Below are 18696 nucleotides of genomic sequence, written 5' to 3' on the forward strand. Positions count from 1 at the left end.
CTCATTGTAATTCACTCTGCATGGAATCATCAGATACTATTTGCCTAATATGCAAATGTAACTTTTCTCAGCAGCAATAATAAGCAATAATAATGCTCTGGGTCAGTTCAGCAGCTAACATAGGGACTGGACCTTGTATGCCCTGTTGAAGTATGTCTCTCTAAACTCTAGATTCATCCATTATCACAATCACTGAGTCATAAAATCCTGAAATGACCTAGAATATCTGTTGTGAAAACATTCACCTTGACATTGGGTATCCTTCATGGCTGGTTCAAAACCAGCTGAGCAGGTGCAGGCTCCTACAGGAACCATCCACTCGCCATCTCCATTGCAATAAAGCTTCAGTGGCACGGACACCTCCAGGGCGTTTGGGACACAAGTTCCCGGCGCAATGACCAGGGACGTTGCCTCAGCTCCAGTTGCTGTCTCTGGGAAAACTGCAAAGTTGGCAATGGTGGTGGAGCACTTCTTGTAAAATACCCTCACTGAGATGAGTGACATGCAAGCACCAAGGTCCTGGAAGGCCAAGTAGAACCCGGTTTTGGACAATGGCCCGAAACTTCTTACTTTTGTGTTTACCCGTCCAGACTCAAGCATGGAAAAGCTCTCATCTGGGGCAATAGTGTCCACCTTCACATAAGGGTTCTCCATCCAGAAAGGGCTGGTGGCTGTGGCTGAGTCTGAGTCGGACTCATAGTAGAAGAGGTTGAAGGTCTCTTTGCAGGAACCTGGGATGTTAGGAATGCTGTTGCAATCACGCACTGTGAATTTCATCTCCACATATACACGCAGCACATCCTTTCGTGGGATGAAGTCACTGCGTAGCCAGTTATTCTGATTGAGCTCACGAACATTGCAGACTTGGTACGTCCGGATAGGGTTCATGGCATCATCATATCCGCTCACTTCTTCCCACTGAAAAGTAAGTAAAAGAGAAACATAAACAGGTTAGAGGCTGTAAATGTTTGTTGATATCTTTGACAGATACTCAGTTTGACAAAATACTAAGACATTGCATGCGTCATGTTGCATGACAAAAAAAGAATGATAGAAACAGGGCAGAGGTTAGGACCTAAAGAGAAAGAAGCTTTTGGGGTATTTTCAGTTACCTTCCCTTGCCTTTGCCATGCTACGCCTTTCATCTCTGGTTAGTGTAGTAAAAAGCCAGGGACAAGGACTGCAAATTCATCACAATTACAGCAACCTGTCACCTCCTCACCACAGAGCCACCACAGCATGTTTACCTCATATCTGTTTGGAAGTAGCAACTACATTGCTTCACAACCAATTACGCTTCAATTACAGAGCAATGATTGTAACGTCCTCTAATAAAGACAGAGGAAAGGCGCCGGTTAACCTTCATGCTTTTCTGTTTTTACACTCCTCTACATCTATCAATGCAGTACCCAGGGGGTGAATTACTCTGGATAAAATGGGATTAAATTTTCTAAACTTTGATTACCAGCTTCATTAAATGAGCACAAGCAAACTAGACTGTAAAAGCTTTGCTGTGAGAACCCTGTAATCTAATGCATTTTTCAATCTCGAATGAGGACACCACGATTAAATCATTTCACTTCAAATAGCAATTCCTGTGTGTATAATATATCTTTGTGCATGTGCGTGTGTGCTGAGGGATCTGCTCCCCATTCCTATCAGACAAACAGAGTGCATTTATTTTTTAGCTGAGCCAAAGCCTGGCAAGTTTATTTGCATACCACCTTTCAAATACAAAGGCAATTCAAAGTGTTTTGCATAAGGCATGGGAATGTATTAAAGCATTTAAAAGACAATGAGGAGGAAAATTAAATAGAACAAAATAAAACTAGACAAATGAATAAAAGTTAGGGTGCAGTTTTAGCTAAAACTCTTACACTTACTTACATGGATGTCATTGGACTTGCTACCTAAACCCATGAGATTGAAACTGTGACCTTCTGATTACAGGATGGTCTTTCACATCACTCAACCCCCTGCCACCCTAAAAGACTAAAATACTTAAGTCTTAAATGCCAAGACACATCTATAACAAAATTAAATGTCTATGGTTGCACTCTCTGGACTGAAGTGTGCTGCAGAACATTTAACTGTCTTAAAACTCTGGCATAAAGGCACCAATTTGTTCTCCAGAGCCAGTTGTTTCCATCTGAGCTCTGAGCATCTTAATTAAGGCTGTGATATGGATGTGGTGGAGACAAGGCTATTCATCCAAGACCCTGGAGGCCATGAGGAAGAGAGGGAGAATGGGCGTAACTCGGCTGTGGCATTAAAACGATGGCCCGACGAGAGCGAGAGAGAAGGAGGAAGCGACCAGAGGGGATCGATAATCACCAGCCAGGTCAATGGGATGGCTAAAAGCATGACGTGTCAATGGGTATTTAGTTTAGTGTAATAAATCACCCACTACAAAAGAGCAATACAACCAAGTGTTTCTGGGTGTGTGCATGAGGTTGTGTGTGTTTGGTTAAATGTACTTGTGTGAGTCTGCCTGAGTGTGTACTTGCTCTGTGTTTGTTTGAGTATATGTGTATGTAGGTGTGTGTTTAGAGAGAGGTCATCCCCCCAAGACACGCACCAGTGGCCAAACATTCTGAGCGCATGTTTATCAAGCCTGAATGAATTAAGTAGGTCATGTGAAAAAGGGTCAAGTTTCTTGGCATCGATTTCCAAGAAGATTAATCGTTATGCAAGATTTGCAATCCACTCCATTTTCTTTTTGTCCTTTCCAATCAAAGCTTTAAATTTTACTTTCAGATGACAATGAACAATGATTCTGTGATGCACTAATCACCCTCCTTGAAGGTCCAAAGCCCTGCTGGAAAAATGTATTTCGCAATATTTTGGCCAAACTATGACTCTTTGGAACAAAGAGAATAGAGAATGGAGAAGCAGGTTGGCCTGCATGAGTTCTTTAAGACATTTTTATGGACATTTTGATACCCTTATTCATTCTTCAACTTTAGGTCAATTCAAGGTGAACATTAGCTGTTAGCAACCTTGATGGCAACTTAGATAAGCTAGTATTATTAGCTTTAGACAATGTTATGCTATGCTGATACTGTTGCTCCAACAAGCTCAATGCTAGCAGTTAGTGTGCTTTTATCTTTCTGTTTGTTGTTAGTATGAATAAGCTCTACAAGGCTAATTTTAAGGGCATTAGAGCTTGTTCATAACATGTTTTAGCATGCTGGGGATCTGTGAAGCAGACAACGATACACCAACAATAGTTATTATCTCCACAAGCTAACTAACTTGGCAATATTGTTATCAGTGTATGGTTATTATGGAAAACCCTTTGGGTGTCATTCCAGGTCTGAGGGGAGCCCTGCTATAAAGTGGAATTCCCCTTTCATCAGCCATCTGTTTTGGAAGATAAATAATACAGTACATGGACAAACACATACACAATACAGGGAGACATAGTGTAAAGTGGAAATTCAAGCAACAACACAGTGCAGTTCGAGATAGGTGTTGACATGCACACACACACACACCTACACACAGACATGCATGATGCACAGATGCTACAGGCTATACAGATTGATAGTGACAGTGAGTCTGAGAAATCCAAATACCAATGTGCAGACACAGAGGTGAAATAATATGAAAGAATACATGTTCACACTTGCACACACATAACATGGTATGTGAAGGCAGAGTGGTGGCATTAATAGTAGCACATATATGCCTCTGGATTCACTGTCACAAATAGACACAGCTTGTGTTCCCTCTGCGTAGCTTTATTATGTCTGTTGCTTTATCTGTATGTGTTGTGCAACACTCCAGAGATGCTGTGACTCAGACTTGGCTGGACAGCATCCCTGGGAGAGTGTGTGTAGTCTGTTTGTGAGTGTGAGAGTTTTTCTTAGAAATTGATTTTTTTTTGTTTTTCTTATATGCTGTCTCCTTCTCTCTGTATGGACATTTCTCTGGATTTTACTTAATCTCAGTCTCACTGCTCTCCCCCTCTTTTCCAGCTCTCTCCGTATGTTGTTTTGTTTGTCCTCTCAGACACTGTATCGGTTCCTCTTAAACACTCTTCATCCCTAACAAAAACAGGCTACCACGTTCCCATTGCAAGCGTACAAATAAACACACATACAATACATTGTGCATAAAGATACAAACAAGACAACAGGGATGATTGATTTTTTTATGTAAGAAAAATAAAAGGAGGGAAAATATAAAGGGTAGAAAGATAACTCAGGGACAACCACCATCTGTGGCACATTCTGCTGCAAAACAACAAAACAGGCAGGGGAGAAACTCATCTCCATTCTTTCTGTTGGTAATGTGGGAAATCTGGAGTGCAAAAGGCTCTCCACTGTATGTATATCACTTGAAAAGGAGCATCTGTGGGTTTGCGTGGAAAAGAAACGGGGAGGTGTTTTTTAGTTCCTCTGCCATTCTGCATGGGACCGGTGGGAGCATCGCTGCTGCATTGTAACTTAACGAGGGGGAGGGGGACAGATGGAGTCAAAGGAAGATGGACGGATAGGAAGAGGGAAGGAGGAAGGGGAAGGAGGAAACGAAAGGCTGTGGGGGGGTTTGTCCTACTGATTGTTGCAGCTGAGGTGGTTAGTATGTCTGGCTTTATTAGTGTTTAGTTACTTGGAAGTAAAGGAAGGGGAGAATAAGTAGGGTGGGCAAATTTGAACAGCTGGAGTGGAATCTCCCTGCAAGTGCGTTGGGGTAAAAACAAAATGTAAAAAATGGGGGCCCACCTTTCAAAACACAAGGGCCAAGTCAGAGGGCCACACAAAGGCAAGGGGAGGAGTGCAGGGGGTCTTTGAAGTATAGTTGAGGAGGGGTCAAGACTCTTTTTACTCCTCTTTGTGGATACCACATGGGAAATCAAGATGAGGCTGTCACTGGCACTTTGTGTGTGGTAGATTTGGATGCCTGGACGTACAATGGGTCAACGCTAAGACATATTTTATTGTTTAAAAGGAAACTGGCTCTGGTTTTTCACAATTTAAGTGCACTGAGGCAAGAGGAAGGGAACATCTGTGACTGGGCGGGTCAGAAATTGGATTGCTGTGTATCTTTTTCTGCTGGCTAAAATGCGCATCCTGTTGAATCCTAAAACATATCATGTTGAGTGATTTGCTGATGCAGGTGTACAGGACTGTTCAACTTCCAAGACTCATGCAGACACACTGTATGTAGAGGCACATGCACATATTCAACACTGAATGTACCCCTTGAATAAAAGTAGAGTCAAAGTATATACAAATATGCACAAATATATATGTGCATATCATAACATTTCTTCTCTCACCATCTGTGTCTCCATTAATAAATCAGTCTTACTCTACAGAAACACACAAAGGCACACAAACACACACACTGCACAGTAAACTCACTCCGGTCTCAGGGTGTGCAGTCCAGGCTAACTCTGTCGTGGCCCACTTCGTGTCCATCAGCGTCTCTGTAAACGGAAGCAGAGAGAAAACAACCAGGTCAGACAAAGAGGAACAGGGTGACAGAGGAGATCGATAAAACTTTCAATAGTTTTACAACAATGTCATAAAACGTGTTCCGTAGAAGAGATAAGACTCTTTGACCAAAGTTATTGTCAGCTAACTGAATAAATCAATGACAGAAAGTGTGGGCTTAGAGCAATATTAGATTCAATTAGACAAAGAAGTACAGTATGTCTGTGTGCGACAGGAAGACCAAGAGACTGTGGGAGAGTGAGACAGAGATCTAGGTGGGTGATCTGTGAGGTATTGTGTGACATTTTATTGCAGCTCCTTGTCTGGTTAATTAGTCTCAATTAGACGTTTGCTTTTGTACAGGGGGAAGGAAACAACGGTGAGTCTCACTGAGAGATGGTTCCGCTTCTCACAGGGGAAACTGCAACACACGCACACACATACAGTGAGTAACAGGTTGTAAAACTCCACAAGATATATAACTCAACAGAAGGCTTGAATGGAGAGGGGGGTTATAAAGTTAGGTGTCACAAAAGAGGTGCTCTAGAGTGGAACAGAGGTCAATACACTTCAGTTGGATTCACTTTCTGTCAATACTTGAACACATACACATTTCAAGTTTACCTTGCTTTTATGCCTGTCACTTGGCACACACAGAGAAACGCACACACATAATATACACAGTACACAAACACACAAAATGGTGGACAGGGATCCCTCACAAAATCTCTTTTCTCCACTTTCCACTCTCTTGTTTCTACTGGCAAAGGCGCCGCCTATGTGAGAGCAGGGAAGGAAGACTATAAATGTTGAGTATTTTACTACCTGGCGCTCAAGGCGCAGTATGCAGCCACCGTTATTATCTCAACCGCTGTGCTGTTCTACAAGATAGTAAAAGATGATGAAACGACACTGCCAGAAAGTGAGCTTGCACTGTCCCTGGTCATGGAAGTGCGAGATGTTCCATTTTTCCTGCCTCAGTTGCAAGGGATGAACCTGAAGAAGTCTCTTAGCCCACTTTGCTACTCTACCACCATCTCTGAGGTTTTCTCTACTTCTGTCTCCCTCTTTCATATTTGATTTATTTTTTTGCCTGGTAAGCTGACAGGAAACAGGAGTAAACCCCAGGATTTCACCATACCTGCTGCCACCACTGCTGCATTCAGGAGCACCAGCGGTGACAAATGCAAACACCCTCGAACTCAAAGACCCCTTGTAAATTATGTCTAGCTCTGTAGAGACGGTATGCTCCCACAGCTGGGAATTCCCATTGAATTCCACCCCCTCATGCTTTGAGTGACAGTGTCTCTGACATGTGTATGTGCCTATTACACTGGTGAGAAAACATGACTTCCAAGAGAGTTCCTGTGAAAGGGAGATATCTTCCCAGGCAAAAAACACATACAATCAGATTTCAAATGTTGCTTTGGCTTGTTGCCCTCAGGCGAAATGGTCTGGAAGCTTCACTGTGAGCCAGTTCATGCAGTGAGAACTGTCTCTCTGGGAGTGGCTCTGGGAGCTGAAGTGAATATCATGTGCTCATAGCAGCACAGGGTCAAATCCAGCTCGCAACCTTTGTCACAAACAATCCTTTCCCTTTCTCCCCTGTCAGTCTCCAATTTTCTCTCTGCGCTGATAGTGGAAATGTTTTAGAACAAATCATGAATGCAGTCTGCTATTGCGACCAGATGCAATGAGCCACATTTGTCACTTGAGCAAATAAGGGCCTACTAGTGTTTTCAGCTTAGAAACTGTGTCAGTGCATATTAGCTGCGGGACTTCCCCTGACTCATACCGTGACAGTGTGGGATTTGGGACCTGTTACCTTCAGCTATGCAGGTAGGTAAGCGGGTGTGGTGGAAATTATACACCTCTGCTGCCTGGTCTTTATTATTATGACTGGGCCGTGTGTATGGTATGTTGGCTTGTCATTAGAGCTGACCTTGCTGAAATGATAATACGGTGAAACACAATGACAGACGAGGAGAGTCAAAGAGGGGAGAGGATGAGAGACAGAGATAAGAGAGAAAGAACGAGAGCAGAGAGCAGAAAGAGGTATATGCAAAATACACACACACAGCTGTGCAGTCTGACTCAGTGGTTTAGACAGTGGGTCATTCGGGAGTGCATGTGCAGCAGTAACCCTTCCCTTCTCGATTAATCTGCATTGTTTAACCTCTGTGCTTGTGTGTGTGCGTGTATGAATGTGTGTATGCGTGTCTGTGTGGGAAGGTAATTGTGTGTGTGTGTATTCGGTGCAAAGCCCTGTATTGTGCCCAAAGTGGAGCACCAATCCTGAGTCAATGGGCCAGAGCAAAAGCACTGAATGACCTCGACCTAACCCGGCCGCTCCCTCTCTGTCAGTGTGTCCGTGCATGTGTGTGTGTATGTGCATGTGGATGGCTGTTATGCTCATTTGTCTCTGCACACCACGTTTATGTGTGTGTGAATAACACACCAAGCAATCGAAATTCACTGCAATATTCATGACCATACAGCAAATTCAGACACCTGCACAGTCACAGAAAATACACACACACACACACACACACACACACACACACACACAAAGGAAACAAAACAAACAAGAAAATAAAGTGCTATATGCCCACACACAAAGCAACTGTTTTCGTGCGCCAAACCCACAAACTTGTGCTTTATGGATGATAAAGGATGAGAGAGAGGCAGAGTGAGACAGATTAAAGAGAGAAAGGTATTTTTTAAAGCAACAACCTCTGAAAGCTTCTAAGACCATGCTGGCGGCTTGCCTAATGAGCCTGGTTGAGAGACAGAAAAAAGAAAAATAGGCGGAAAGAAAACCAGAAGGACAAGTTGAGGGAGAAACAACCACTATGTGACTATAAGACCCTCCCCTGTACACAGAAAGTGCTCTTATTTGCCTTTTAGATCTATATGTTTCACTTTACTCTTTCAAATCCTGGAAAAATGTGAACTTGTTTTGTGTAAAATGAGAGAAGGAAAGATTGTAGGTTGCAGGGGGAAAAAAGCAAACAGAGTAAATCAGGCATATGAACATGCAAATTTACTGCCATAAAACACACACACAGAGTGAGAGTGAAGCATACAGATGTGGGAGGTAGCACTGGATCAGGATACAAAGAGGCACAAGGCTGTTTAATCCATCTTTCTTGCATGCACTCACTTTTTTCTCATTCATTTTCAATTTCTTTCTCTTCATCCTGGTGAAATGATGGATCTAATTCCCTGTTGTTGCGTTTTCTCCTTCTCTTTCTCTTCATCTATCCCCTTTTTATCACTCACTTTCTCTTTTTTCCTTCCACTGGGAAGTGGTAGGTTTGACCTCTTTTCATTTGTCTTTTTCCTCTTTCTCTTCCCTCCTCCTTTACTTGCCGATCTCTATTTCTGTACTTGTGTTTTCACGCTGTGCTGTGATGGATGTGATGTACTGTGTACAGGGGAATGTTATTCAACCTCCTACCGCTTACGAAGACTATTCAATTAGCGAGTCACTGTTTGAGTAACCTGAGGATTGCTTTAGTAAAGTGTTATTTATGATATAGGTCAAATGCACCTGGGATTAGCATAACAAACATGGGAGAAAATGGCAGTGACATTTGTTTTCTCTACAAACTCTGATTGTGTGAGAAAAATTGCAGATCTACAAACAGGCTTGGAGAGATCTTATGCAGGCAAATACATGTGCACACACATATACACACACATACATAGACACACGCTAAGCCAACCCCAACACTCTAATCCCGTAATGACAGGGCAGGCCTAATAACAGGGGAGGGCACTGAAGCATTTGTCCCTATGGCCGCATCCAACACACACTCACATGCACACACAAACACACAGAGGACCCAGAGTTAGAAGCCTCTTAAAATATTTCTTTGTTCAAACAAGCAGACTTCTTAAAAGAAAGAAAAAAGAGAGGGACTGAAAGAGGAAAGACGAAGAAAGGCTATTATTGAGAGAAAGGAATGTGTAGTTGTTTCACAGGGCTACGTCCCCGGGTCGCAAGGAGCAGACAGGTGAGGGATTTAGCTTGGATCTTGCCGTGACTACTTTGAGCTTTTTGCTCGTCTTTGTTAGTGTGACCCTGTCAGATAACAAGTGAAAGATAACTGAACCGAAACTCGGGGGAGCTAAAAGATATGTCTCAACAACCATGGAGAAAAGAGACGGAGCAATGTTTGAAATGTTAACCAAAAGCTTTTTATCAATGTAATAGCTTCCTGTTAGCTTGATTTCCTGCTGTAAGCGCAAAACAAAATGGCTTCTTCTCATGCTAGCATTTACTGCTGCATTAATGAAATGTGATGACAGCAGGATTTTGTTTTCAGCCAGGAAAGTAATGAAAAAAAAATTCAAACCCCTTAATGACTCCTTCCCTGAAATCCTTCCCTTCAGGCTTCTCTGCTAGTTAATTATCTACTCCCCACCTCTTCTGCTAGTTGCTTTTGTTTTGTTCTCCTACAGTCAAACAGACCAAGCACATGGCAACCTGGCATGGGGTAGCCACTCCATTAAAATACTATGCCGTCTGGTTGCCAAACACTTGAGCCTCTGTTTAGCCACAGAAACAGTGAAATGTGTCAACATTGGGAGCGAGGACCCCACGCTCAACTTATTAGCGCTATTAGCCTGATTGCTTTGTGTGCTATCTTTGTTGGCTCTGCTTTTGTTCATCCAATGGGAAGCAGAGGCAGAGAAAGAGGAAGAGAGATGCAGAAAAAGAGAGCAGGAGGAGAGATGCTATTGAAATTCAAATTGTCCAAGCAGCCTTTTTGCCTTTGTGCGGGGCCAGAGTGCGATGATTAGGAGAAGTCCCCTCCATTTTATAACGAGACCTCCCCTTCAGCACCCACACACACACACTCACAGTCATGGTAATTGGTTGCTGCGACATGGACAGGCCAAGGAGGTGATTCCTCTGTGGAATTCCTGAACGGACTCGCCTCCCATGACAAAATCACCCCCTCCCCATCAGCACACACACATACACACACACTTACTTCACCCTGCTACCACTCACTGTCAGTCATCCCACAATGGCTGTCACACACAAGGTTTGTCCTGTGTGTGTGCTAATAGGGTTATGCCGTCGATGCTCTCTTTCTGCCTTTCTCTTTCGTTTGTTCTCTGTCTCTCTCTCCTGGTCTCTCCTGGGTTTTTTTTCCAGACTCTTTCCCTCTCACTCAGTCTAACTGTTGTATCATCTCTCCCCATGGGGAAGTCTAATGAACACAAGTCTTTGCCCTCTGCATTTGTCACTGGGCCCCTGCCCTCAATTATTTTCCCCTCGTCAAAAGATACCTTGGGGCAGAATACTATTTGGGTTGTAACAGCGTGCCTTTTTTATTTTTTTTGCCTGTCTCCTTGGCCCATTGTGTCTGCAGAGGCAATATCTGACAAGCAGCTCTTACCCGATGACGCTGGGACTTGTGATAAATAAACAAAAACAAATACAACGATGTTCTTTTATATCAGAGGCTTTGAGGGAGCAGAGCAGAGTAGTTGAAATGGAAAAAGAGCTTTGATCGCAGAAAGGAGGACATTGTGAGCTAGTGCAACTGCTTTTTGAAATTATATACGTGTGTGTGTGTGTGTGTGTGTGTGTGTGTGTCTGCTGAAACCAAGGAGTGTATTGCCTTTTTCAAGGGCTCATGAAGTCTAGTCTAGTTCCTGTACTGCCGATGGAATGGGCTTCTTTGTCTTGGCTCCCTCCCTTTTTTCTTTCTCTCACTCATTCCAAGTCTCTCTCTCTCTCTCTCTCTCTCTCTCTCTCTCTCTCTCTCTCTCTCTCTCTCTCTCTCTCTCTCTCTCTCTCTACCCCTCCCTATCCCCTTCTCTCACAAACTCTCCAAATTACAAAGCACAGAGGATCTGACAAACAGGTAGCCCTAAGGGCAGCTGTCTACAAAACCAGGTGTGCCTGTGTGTGTGAAAACATGTGCGTCAGCATGTGTGTGTTTAAATGAGTGTGTATATATATGTGTGCATATTCAGTCTTTAGAAGCCAGCATCTTGCTAATATGAGTATGAGCAATCGTACATGTGTCTGTTTAAGTCAACGATGTATGCGTTAATGTAAGTGTTGAAACTGGAGCTTCTGCTTTGTTGTACTGCATTGTCACTGTGGCTTTTACCCTTGTACCTCTTATGATTAGGCTCTAATGTTGGCCACTTAACAATTGAAGCTTATTTCAGTGTTTCACTCAGTGTAAGTCACTATAGATAGCTACATTTTCTAACTGTCTTTAATAGAAATGCTAAAAGATGAATACTCTCAAAGTACAGTCTCCCCTAAACTCCTCTCTGCCTTCTTATTTGGAGTATGTGTGTGTGCATATGTGCATGAGTGAATGTGCACATTCTCTCCCTTCTCTTCCCCAACTTCCTAGTTAACCACCCAACCCTCACCCTGCCCGAGACCAGGCATTCACAGCTGTCTGCATTGTCCCACGGGTTCATTGAATGGCTCTGTGTTCGGTTGCTATTGAATAAGTCACAGCCCCTTCATCAACAGTACTGACAGCATAACACATACACACACAAACACACACATTCACGGTTGGTGGTGCGACATTAACACTTGTTTTATTGGCTACTTGCTCTCTGACATAAGATTACCTTCAAAATCCAATTCTGGAAAGGTTCAATGGGAATCTTCAATAGTGTGAGTGTCTGCATTTCATCTGTAGTGTCATCTTTGCTCCTGTTAGTGTACCTCATTATAATCAGCAAACCAATGTAATAACAGCACAGCAGATTGCCCAAGACATGCAGTTTAACTTAAAGCTGACTTACGTGTTGTTTTCAGCTAAATAACTTAGGTAGTTCTAGTTTTAGTTTTAAGAGCTGCACTTAACATTTTGCTCTCAGATGGGAATGTGAAAGCTGTTGTTCACTGTCCACAACATTCCACATTTATCTTTATGTCTCTCCCTGCCCCTTTACTCAACATGTAGACAGCTATCTTCACGTGTGTGTGCTGCTTCCACAAAACTGCTGATGCTGACTATGGTGACTTAATAACAGAGTTCTGGGCCTTTGTATGAGAAGACCTAACCAACCTCTGTTTTTTGTTTGTTTTTTACAGTCATGCCTCCCTGTGTGACGTGAAGTTTACTGGGTTTCATTCATCACCCAAATATTCCTTTGAAGGAGTCGTCCCAGATCCTGCTGATTTACGACACAGTGATGTTTGGCCTTGTCATATGAAATCTAATTAGGGCTGCTGGGTGCTTTAACTCACCTCTAACTGGAATCCAAGCATGGGGCCACATATTTGATCCTGACATCATCTGAAATGGAAATATAACTCCTACACATACAGTAAATGAGGATATTGTCACTGTAAACTACCTCCTCCCTTTTTGTATTTTTTAATTAGTTGAAAAAGGTCCTAAAATAAATCTGAACAATGATTTTACAAGGTTTGGTGTCACATTTATCACTTACATTTCATTTTGGAAAGGCATGTTCCTCATTTTCAAATGATTATGTTAAGGGCATCACATCTGCCTGTGTTTAACCACCTCCAGGAAATGGGCATAGAATCAGATTTCTGTAGGGACACGGGATGTTTACATCACCTAAAATGGAAACTATTGCCTCAACCTTTACCATAAATGAAGCGATTTTATACTTTCAACCCTTCCTGGAAATTCTCCACACCTCTCTCTCTCTCTATGTTTTACAACATTTCATAATTCAGTCTGGGTTTTGATTTTTTTTTCCTCCAATAAAATCCAACGTCGTATGCTGACAGTAAACACTGTTTATGTATAATACTCTAGTCATGAATTAGATTGCTGAATCCAAGCGTGGGGTGACTTGTGCAGTGTGTGACTCTGCATGAGACGCCTAGATGCCATCATCTGATTTCCTGGCAAATGACTCAGCCAACTGAGACTGAAAAATGCAAACAAGTAAGCGAAGAGCAGGTTCACTTTTGCCCCAAGGATCTCTATATGGAAGTATGGATCTCTTTGACAAGTTTTGTGGGTATTTGCATGTGTGTGTATGTTGGTATTAGTCAGAGTGAGAAAGGAAGCGAGACAGAGTAATTTGGCTGTCTATTTGTGTGTGTGTGTTTGGGTATGAGTGTGGGTGTGTGTCACTACAGCTGTTGATTTCATTCCGTTTCACCTTGCACTCCCTAAGGGGGCAGCAATACCTGGAATATGATTCATATTTAAAAAACAATATAGTGTAACTGCAACCTCAGCAAGCTCTGACTGATTCACTAGTCTGCCACGCAGATGAAAGGCAAACAAATACACCACACATGAACACACGTAGGTGTACATTTCAAACTTCTATTAAATACTTATTTGACACATACCAATATAACAAGCATGGAACACGCCTCCTAACATCAGCTCCACCATTACCTAGCTTTCAACCACACCTATTTATAACATATATTGTAAAAAAAACTGCACTCTCTTTTATTCAGGCATTACCATCCTTTGTATGTAGGGGTTCAAAGTCTTGCTCGAATAGCATGCCGGACATTAACTTGTCATGTCTACACATTTTAAACCTTTTGCGTGTCATTTAACGCCATTGGAGATGCCGCATTTCATGAGTTTTGGACGTGTAGGAAAGGACAAAGTCAGGTGACCTTCATCAGGTGACCTTCGTCATCATGGTAACAATAATAAACATGTGGTAACGTTTTGAAACAGTAAAATATATATTTTATATATATATATATATATATATATATATATATATATATATATATATATATATATATATATATAATATATTCATTACTTTAATGTAATCAGAGTTCAGCATGAACTCATGACAAAAAAATATTCTTTCACATCTTCTAAAACAGATACATGTCTCTTTATCTATCCATCTCATATTCCATGTACTTTCCATTTACTTAAAGTTTGTTACTGATGTTCAACAATTGCCTCATTATATGTTCATCTACAAAGAGAGAGGCATAAACGGGGGTGGTGGAGTAATTTACTCATTGAGATAAAGCAGTGCCGATATTCTTTGATTTGCTGCTTTATCTGGCCAAACCTGTGGACTGCTCTGATGACTCCTCAGTGGATATGGCTAATGAACAAACGGCGCTCTGTAGCTCACAAACCTGATAAGAATCATGTGAGGTAACGCAGACGCTAATAAATATGAAGTGCCTCAAAGGTCAAACAAGAAGAGGGAAAGATATATTATGATTTAATTAGTCTTGAACTAAGCTTCATTCTTACTCAACAGTCTCATTTAAATGTTGGAATTCTAATTATATTCAATCAAAAGGAGGTATGCATGTAAGAGAGGCAGACATCCATGCTTACACACACAAATTGTGTATACAAAATCAAGATTTTACTGCTATCTATCTATCTATCTATCTATCTATCTATCTATCTATCTATCTATCTATCTATCTATCTATCTATCTATCTATCTATCTATCTATCTATCTATCTATCTATCTATCTATCTATCTATCTATCTATCTATCTATCTATCTGTCATTCTTTCTTTCTTTAAGGAAGACAGGATCCCAACATTATGTTGGTCTGTGCGTATGTGTCTGTCTGTGAGCAGAAAATCACCTGGCGCCTCTGCCTTTCAAAGGGATTTTGGGTATTAGTGGTGCAGGCTAACATTGTGACAGGTGAGTGTCAGGACTCGCTAACCCCATCCAAGTCCCATTTAGCATATCAAGTCTGCCCTTATACTTTACCTTCATTGACCCCCCCCTTCCCCCCTATCTTGGGAGAGTGGCCTTGTGGTTACAGAGACCATGCTGTAACAAAAAAAAATCACAGTTTTGATCACCAAGGTTAGTGCGTGTCCATTAATATACTGTTAAAATGCCCATGATATTTGCTCAGTGATTGTAAGTCACTCTGAATCTGGGCATCAAGCAAAATTGTTTGCAGTAAAATTAAAATGTTGGGACATCCACAACAGATTCAAAAAGCAATGAATGAGGATCGAACAATGTAAAAACAATCTAATATGTGCCAACAGTCTCCCACCTTATCAATGCATTACTTCCCAGCATGACACAGCCACAGCACAAAGGAGATAACTATTGAATATGGGTTTATTTGTCGAGATAAGCAAGGGAGAGGCGAGTGGAGAAAGAAAGAAAGAAAGAAAGAAAGAAAGAAAGAAAGAGAGAAGTAGAGAGATTCCCTGCTTTGGGTGTGGCTGTGATTTAAAAAAAAAAAGTAATTCAGTGCACACTCATTTATACCATTGCTTCTAAGTCTCAGTAGATTTCAGCAAAACAAGAAAGAGAAAGAGAGAAAAAGGGGAAGAGTCAAGGAAAAACAGGGGTAGGGAAGGGGGAGCAAGAGATGGGAGTGCAAAAGAAAAGAAGAGATATTCAAAGAGAGAGGCAGAGAGCAAAGCAGGGAAAGAGATGGGAATGAAAGGCAAAGAGGGTGCCAGTAAGGTAACAAAGGGGGAGAAGGAGGGAGGAATGAACACAGAGGACAGAAAAGGAGGGAGAGGAGAGGATGGAGAGCTGGTACACGCTCTCTTGTATTCCCCACAGCCCCTGTGCTTTTTTCATTGCCACTGTGTTTTTGGCATGCTGACATGCAGCGGCCTTCAGAGACTGTGTGTCTGTGTGTGAATGTGTGTATAGTCGTCTACAATGTCCTGTGTGTGTATGTTTGTGTGTCTGCCTGAAGTGTCTGTGTTAAACATGCAGCTTGATGGGAACTGTTTTTGCCCATTGCCTAACTGCAGCACAGGGAGCCATCGTATACTTCATTGCTGTCCTTTTCTCTGCTCTTCTCCTCTCTAGTCCTTTTCTTCCTACTCCTCTCCTCTCCTTCCTTCCTCTGCTCCATTGCCCCTGTGCAAACCAGGGCGTCCATTCACAACAGCTCAATAGCTCTGGCTACAGACTGTGTAGAAGATAGCAGCACAGATTCCTGGACCAAATATATGAAAATGCGATCTCAGCAACTTGTCCATGGAGAACTATGTGCGAATCTCAATGGACACATTTTATTGGTGCAGAGAATGGTGTTAGTGTGTGCATGCACACACTCACCTGTGTGAATGAATGAGTGTTTTACTTGTATGGGTGGAAGCTGGTGGTTATCTGAGTGTCTCAGAGGCACTAGAAGCATAAACGTTCACAAATACACACACACACACACGTACACACATTTTCGTTCAATAGGAGGTGGGCTATTGTGCTGCCTGTGCAGTCAGATTGTGTGTAAGCAGTTACCTCACAGCTCTAATAGCAGGTTTCAGGCAATTTTGTGTGTCAGCAATGGCTGACTCAACAAACAGAACTCAATCACATGGGAACACAAACACACACTGTACACTTGCATAATGCTAATGCATACACATTATGCATAATTGTACTTAAACAATAATAACACCAACACATATCCAAATAGAAAATGAGACATATTATTAAGACTTGTACACACACACACACACACACACAAATCCTGTTTGTTCACTGGGGGTGTAGCCTAGAAAGAGCTGGAACTGGGCATTGAATAAAAGCCATGGCTTTTTGAATGGCTGAGCACCACAAGAAAAGGGCTTAGCACCCAGCTTTGCCATTCTGTTTCAATAGCCACTGAGTCTCTCTCACAACACATGCTCTCTCTCTCTCTCTCTCTCTCTCTCTCTCTCTCTCTCTCTCTCTCTGTCCCTCTACCATTGTTTCTCTTAATACAGTCTCTCCTAATACAGTCATCTGCCAACATATCAGATCACCTTACAATGCACTTCCAGTGCAGCATGTAATGATCGTGTTGAATCTAATTAAAGATGGCTACTTCCCGTTACACCCGGAACAGCTGCCTGTGCGTCTATAGTGAGGGGCAAAGCCCCAATGCGGTCCGCATTTTCCGCATGCCAGTGGCTTCCAATTACTTTAAAACAGTTTAAAAAATACTGCGGTGGTAGAGACCAAAAGTCTTTGAGGTTTGCTTGTTTCTTTTCTGCTTCTCCTCGGAAACTTGCACACACAGGATAAACAAAAAACAGAACCAAAATAGTAGCTGGGGACTACCCTGTTACTGTGGACTCCAGCTAGACATACTAAAAGCTGTCTTTTGGCTCATCGAGCAACCGCTGATGATTTATGAAGATGTTGCAGGGTAATTATCAAGTCAATTATCACCGCCAGTCATGTTAATTTCCCAGGTATGCCCTCGTTTACCTATAAGGAAGAAAAAAGAGAAGGGTGGGAAAAAAGAGGGGGGTGAAAAAAATGGCAGATGGGGAATTTTAGTAGATGAGTAATTATACTCTACCTCCACCACCACGACACATACATATCATCGCACCCCCACTCCCCTGTCTTCTCTTTTCAAAAGGAAGGATAAGGAGGACCAGGTGACATGCAAACCCTGCAGGCAAGCTGGTGCGTCTCACACCAGCTCGTTAAGTCGGCACAGGGCTTGCAGTTTACCTGCTTGCCCAGTCATTAGCCATTCAGGTCAAAGACACGGAGAACAAAAGGGAAGTTAGGGCAGTTGAAGTCAGGAATGCAACCCGCCAGGTCAGGGCTCTGCAGGCTTGTGTGACTGAGGCACTCTCACACACGCTCACACCCTTTCTGTTTTAGCCATGCAAATCCATACACAAAGATCACATAAAAGCACAGACATCGCTTTCTCTGTACCCTCCCATACAAAGAAGTTGGGGAGTGACGTTTTATGTAAAACAATTAAAATCCTAATGTAGCATGCAACTTCGCAAATACAAACAGGAACAGGAACAATGGCCCAGATGCACTCACACACGAGATGCTGTTTATATAAAACACTGGGCAAGGTAAACTGGGCAGGTCCGCTGGTTTTGTCCTTTCTCTTTCCCTCACAAATCCTTCCTTCCTTTCTCGTCTGTTTCTCTTTTGTCTCTACCTTTATGAGAGTCTCTCCTTCACACATATGGCTACCACTCCCATTCTTCTCTATCATTTTCTCCTCCCTAGGTGTGTGTTTGCTGACTATAACTAACTAACCAGCTTTGGAGCTTTGGAGTGAAGTAGTTCAAGTTTCGATCCTGCAAAACCTTGGCAGTGGCATTACTCTCTTTCATGAGATAGCTGGATACAACCTCATTTCTGGCTGCCTTTTTTCATTCTTCTTTGTACTGTGTAACAACGGTTAATGGTCTATAATGACAAACAGCTGCGGATTGATTACTGAAAAGGCTTTATATATTTATTTTGGTGACCAGGCTTTTATTTCATTTCTGAAGCGGGTGGTGGCAGATAAATGTGTTTATTTGT

General features: G+C 42.3%; 1 protein-coding gene and 1 long non-coding RNA gene across 13 annotated transcripts in view; one reads left to right on the forward strand and one right to left on the reverse strand.

The window, feature by feature from the left end:
* LOC122877517 (ephrin type-B receptor 3-like) overlaps positions 1–18696 on the reverse strand; it is a 62177-nt gene that overhangs the window by 26209 nt on the left and 17272 nt on the right. For all 12 annotated transcript variants that reach the window (XM_044199169.1, XM_044199160.1, XM_044199170.1 and 9 more), the window contains exons 2-3: positions 5370–5434; positions 246–918 (exon numbers count right to left, since the gene is read on the reverse strand). In XM_044199169.1, the coding sequence (XP_044055104.1) occupies positions 246–918; positions 5370–5434 (738 nt within the window). The remainder of the gene's footprint in view (positions 1–245; positions 919–5369; positions 5435–18696) is intronic.
* Positions 5458–12864, forward strand: LOC122877519. The gene is made up of 2 exons (XR_006378273.1): positions 5458–9460; positions 12532–12864. It is a non-coding gene; the product is annotated as an uncharacterized LOC122877519 (long non-coding RNA).

This window comes from Siniperca chuatsi, linkage group LG6 (assembly GCF_020085105.1).
Source record: "Siniperca chuatsi isolate FFG_IHB_CAS linkage group LG6, ASM2008510v1, whole genome shotgun sequence".
Classification (NCBI taxonomy): domain Eukaryota; kingdom Metazoa; phylum Chordata; class Actinopteri; order Centrarchiformes; family Sinipercidae; genus Siniperca; species Siniperca chuatsi.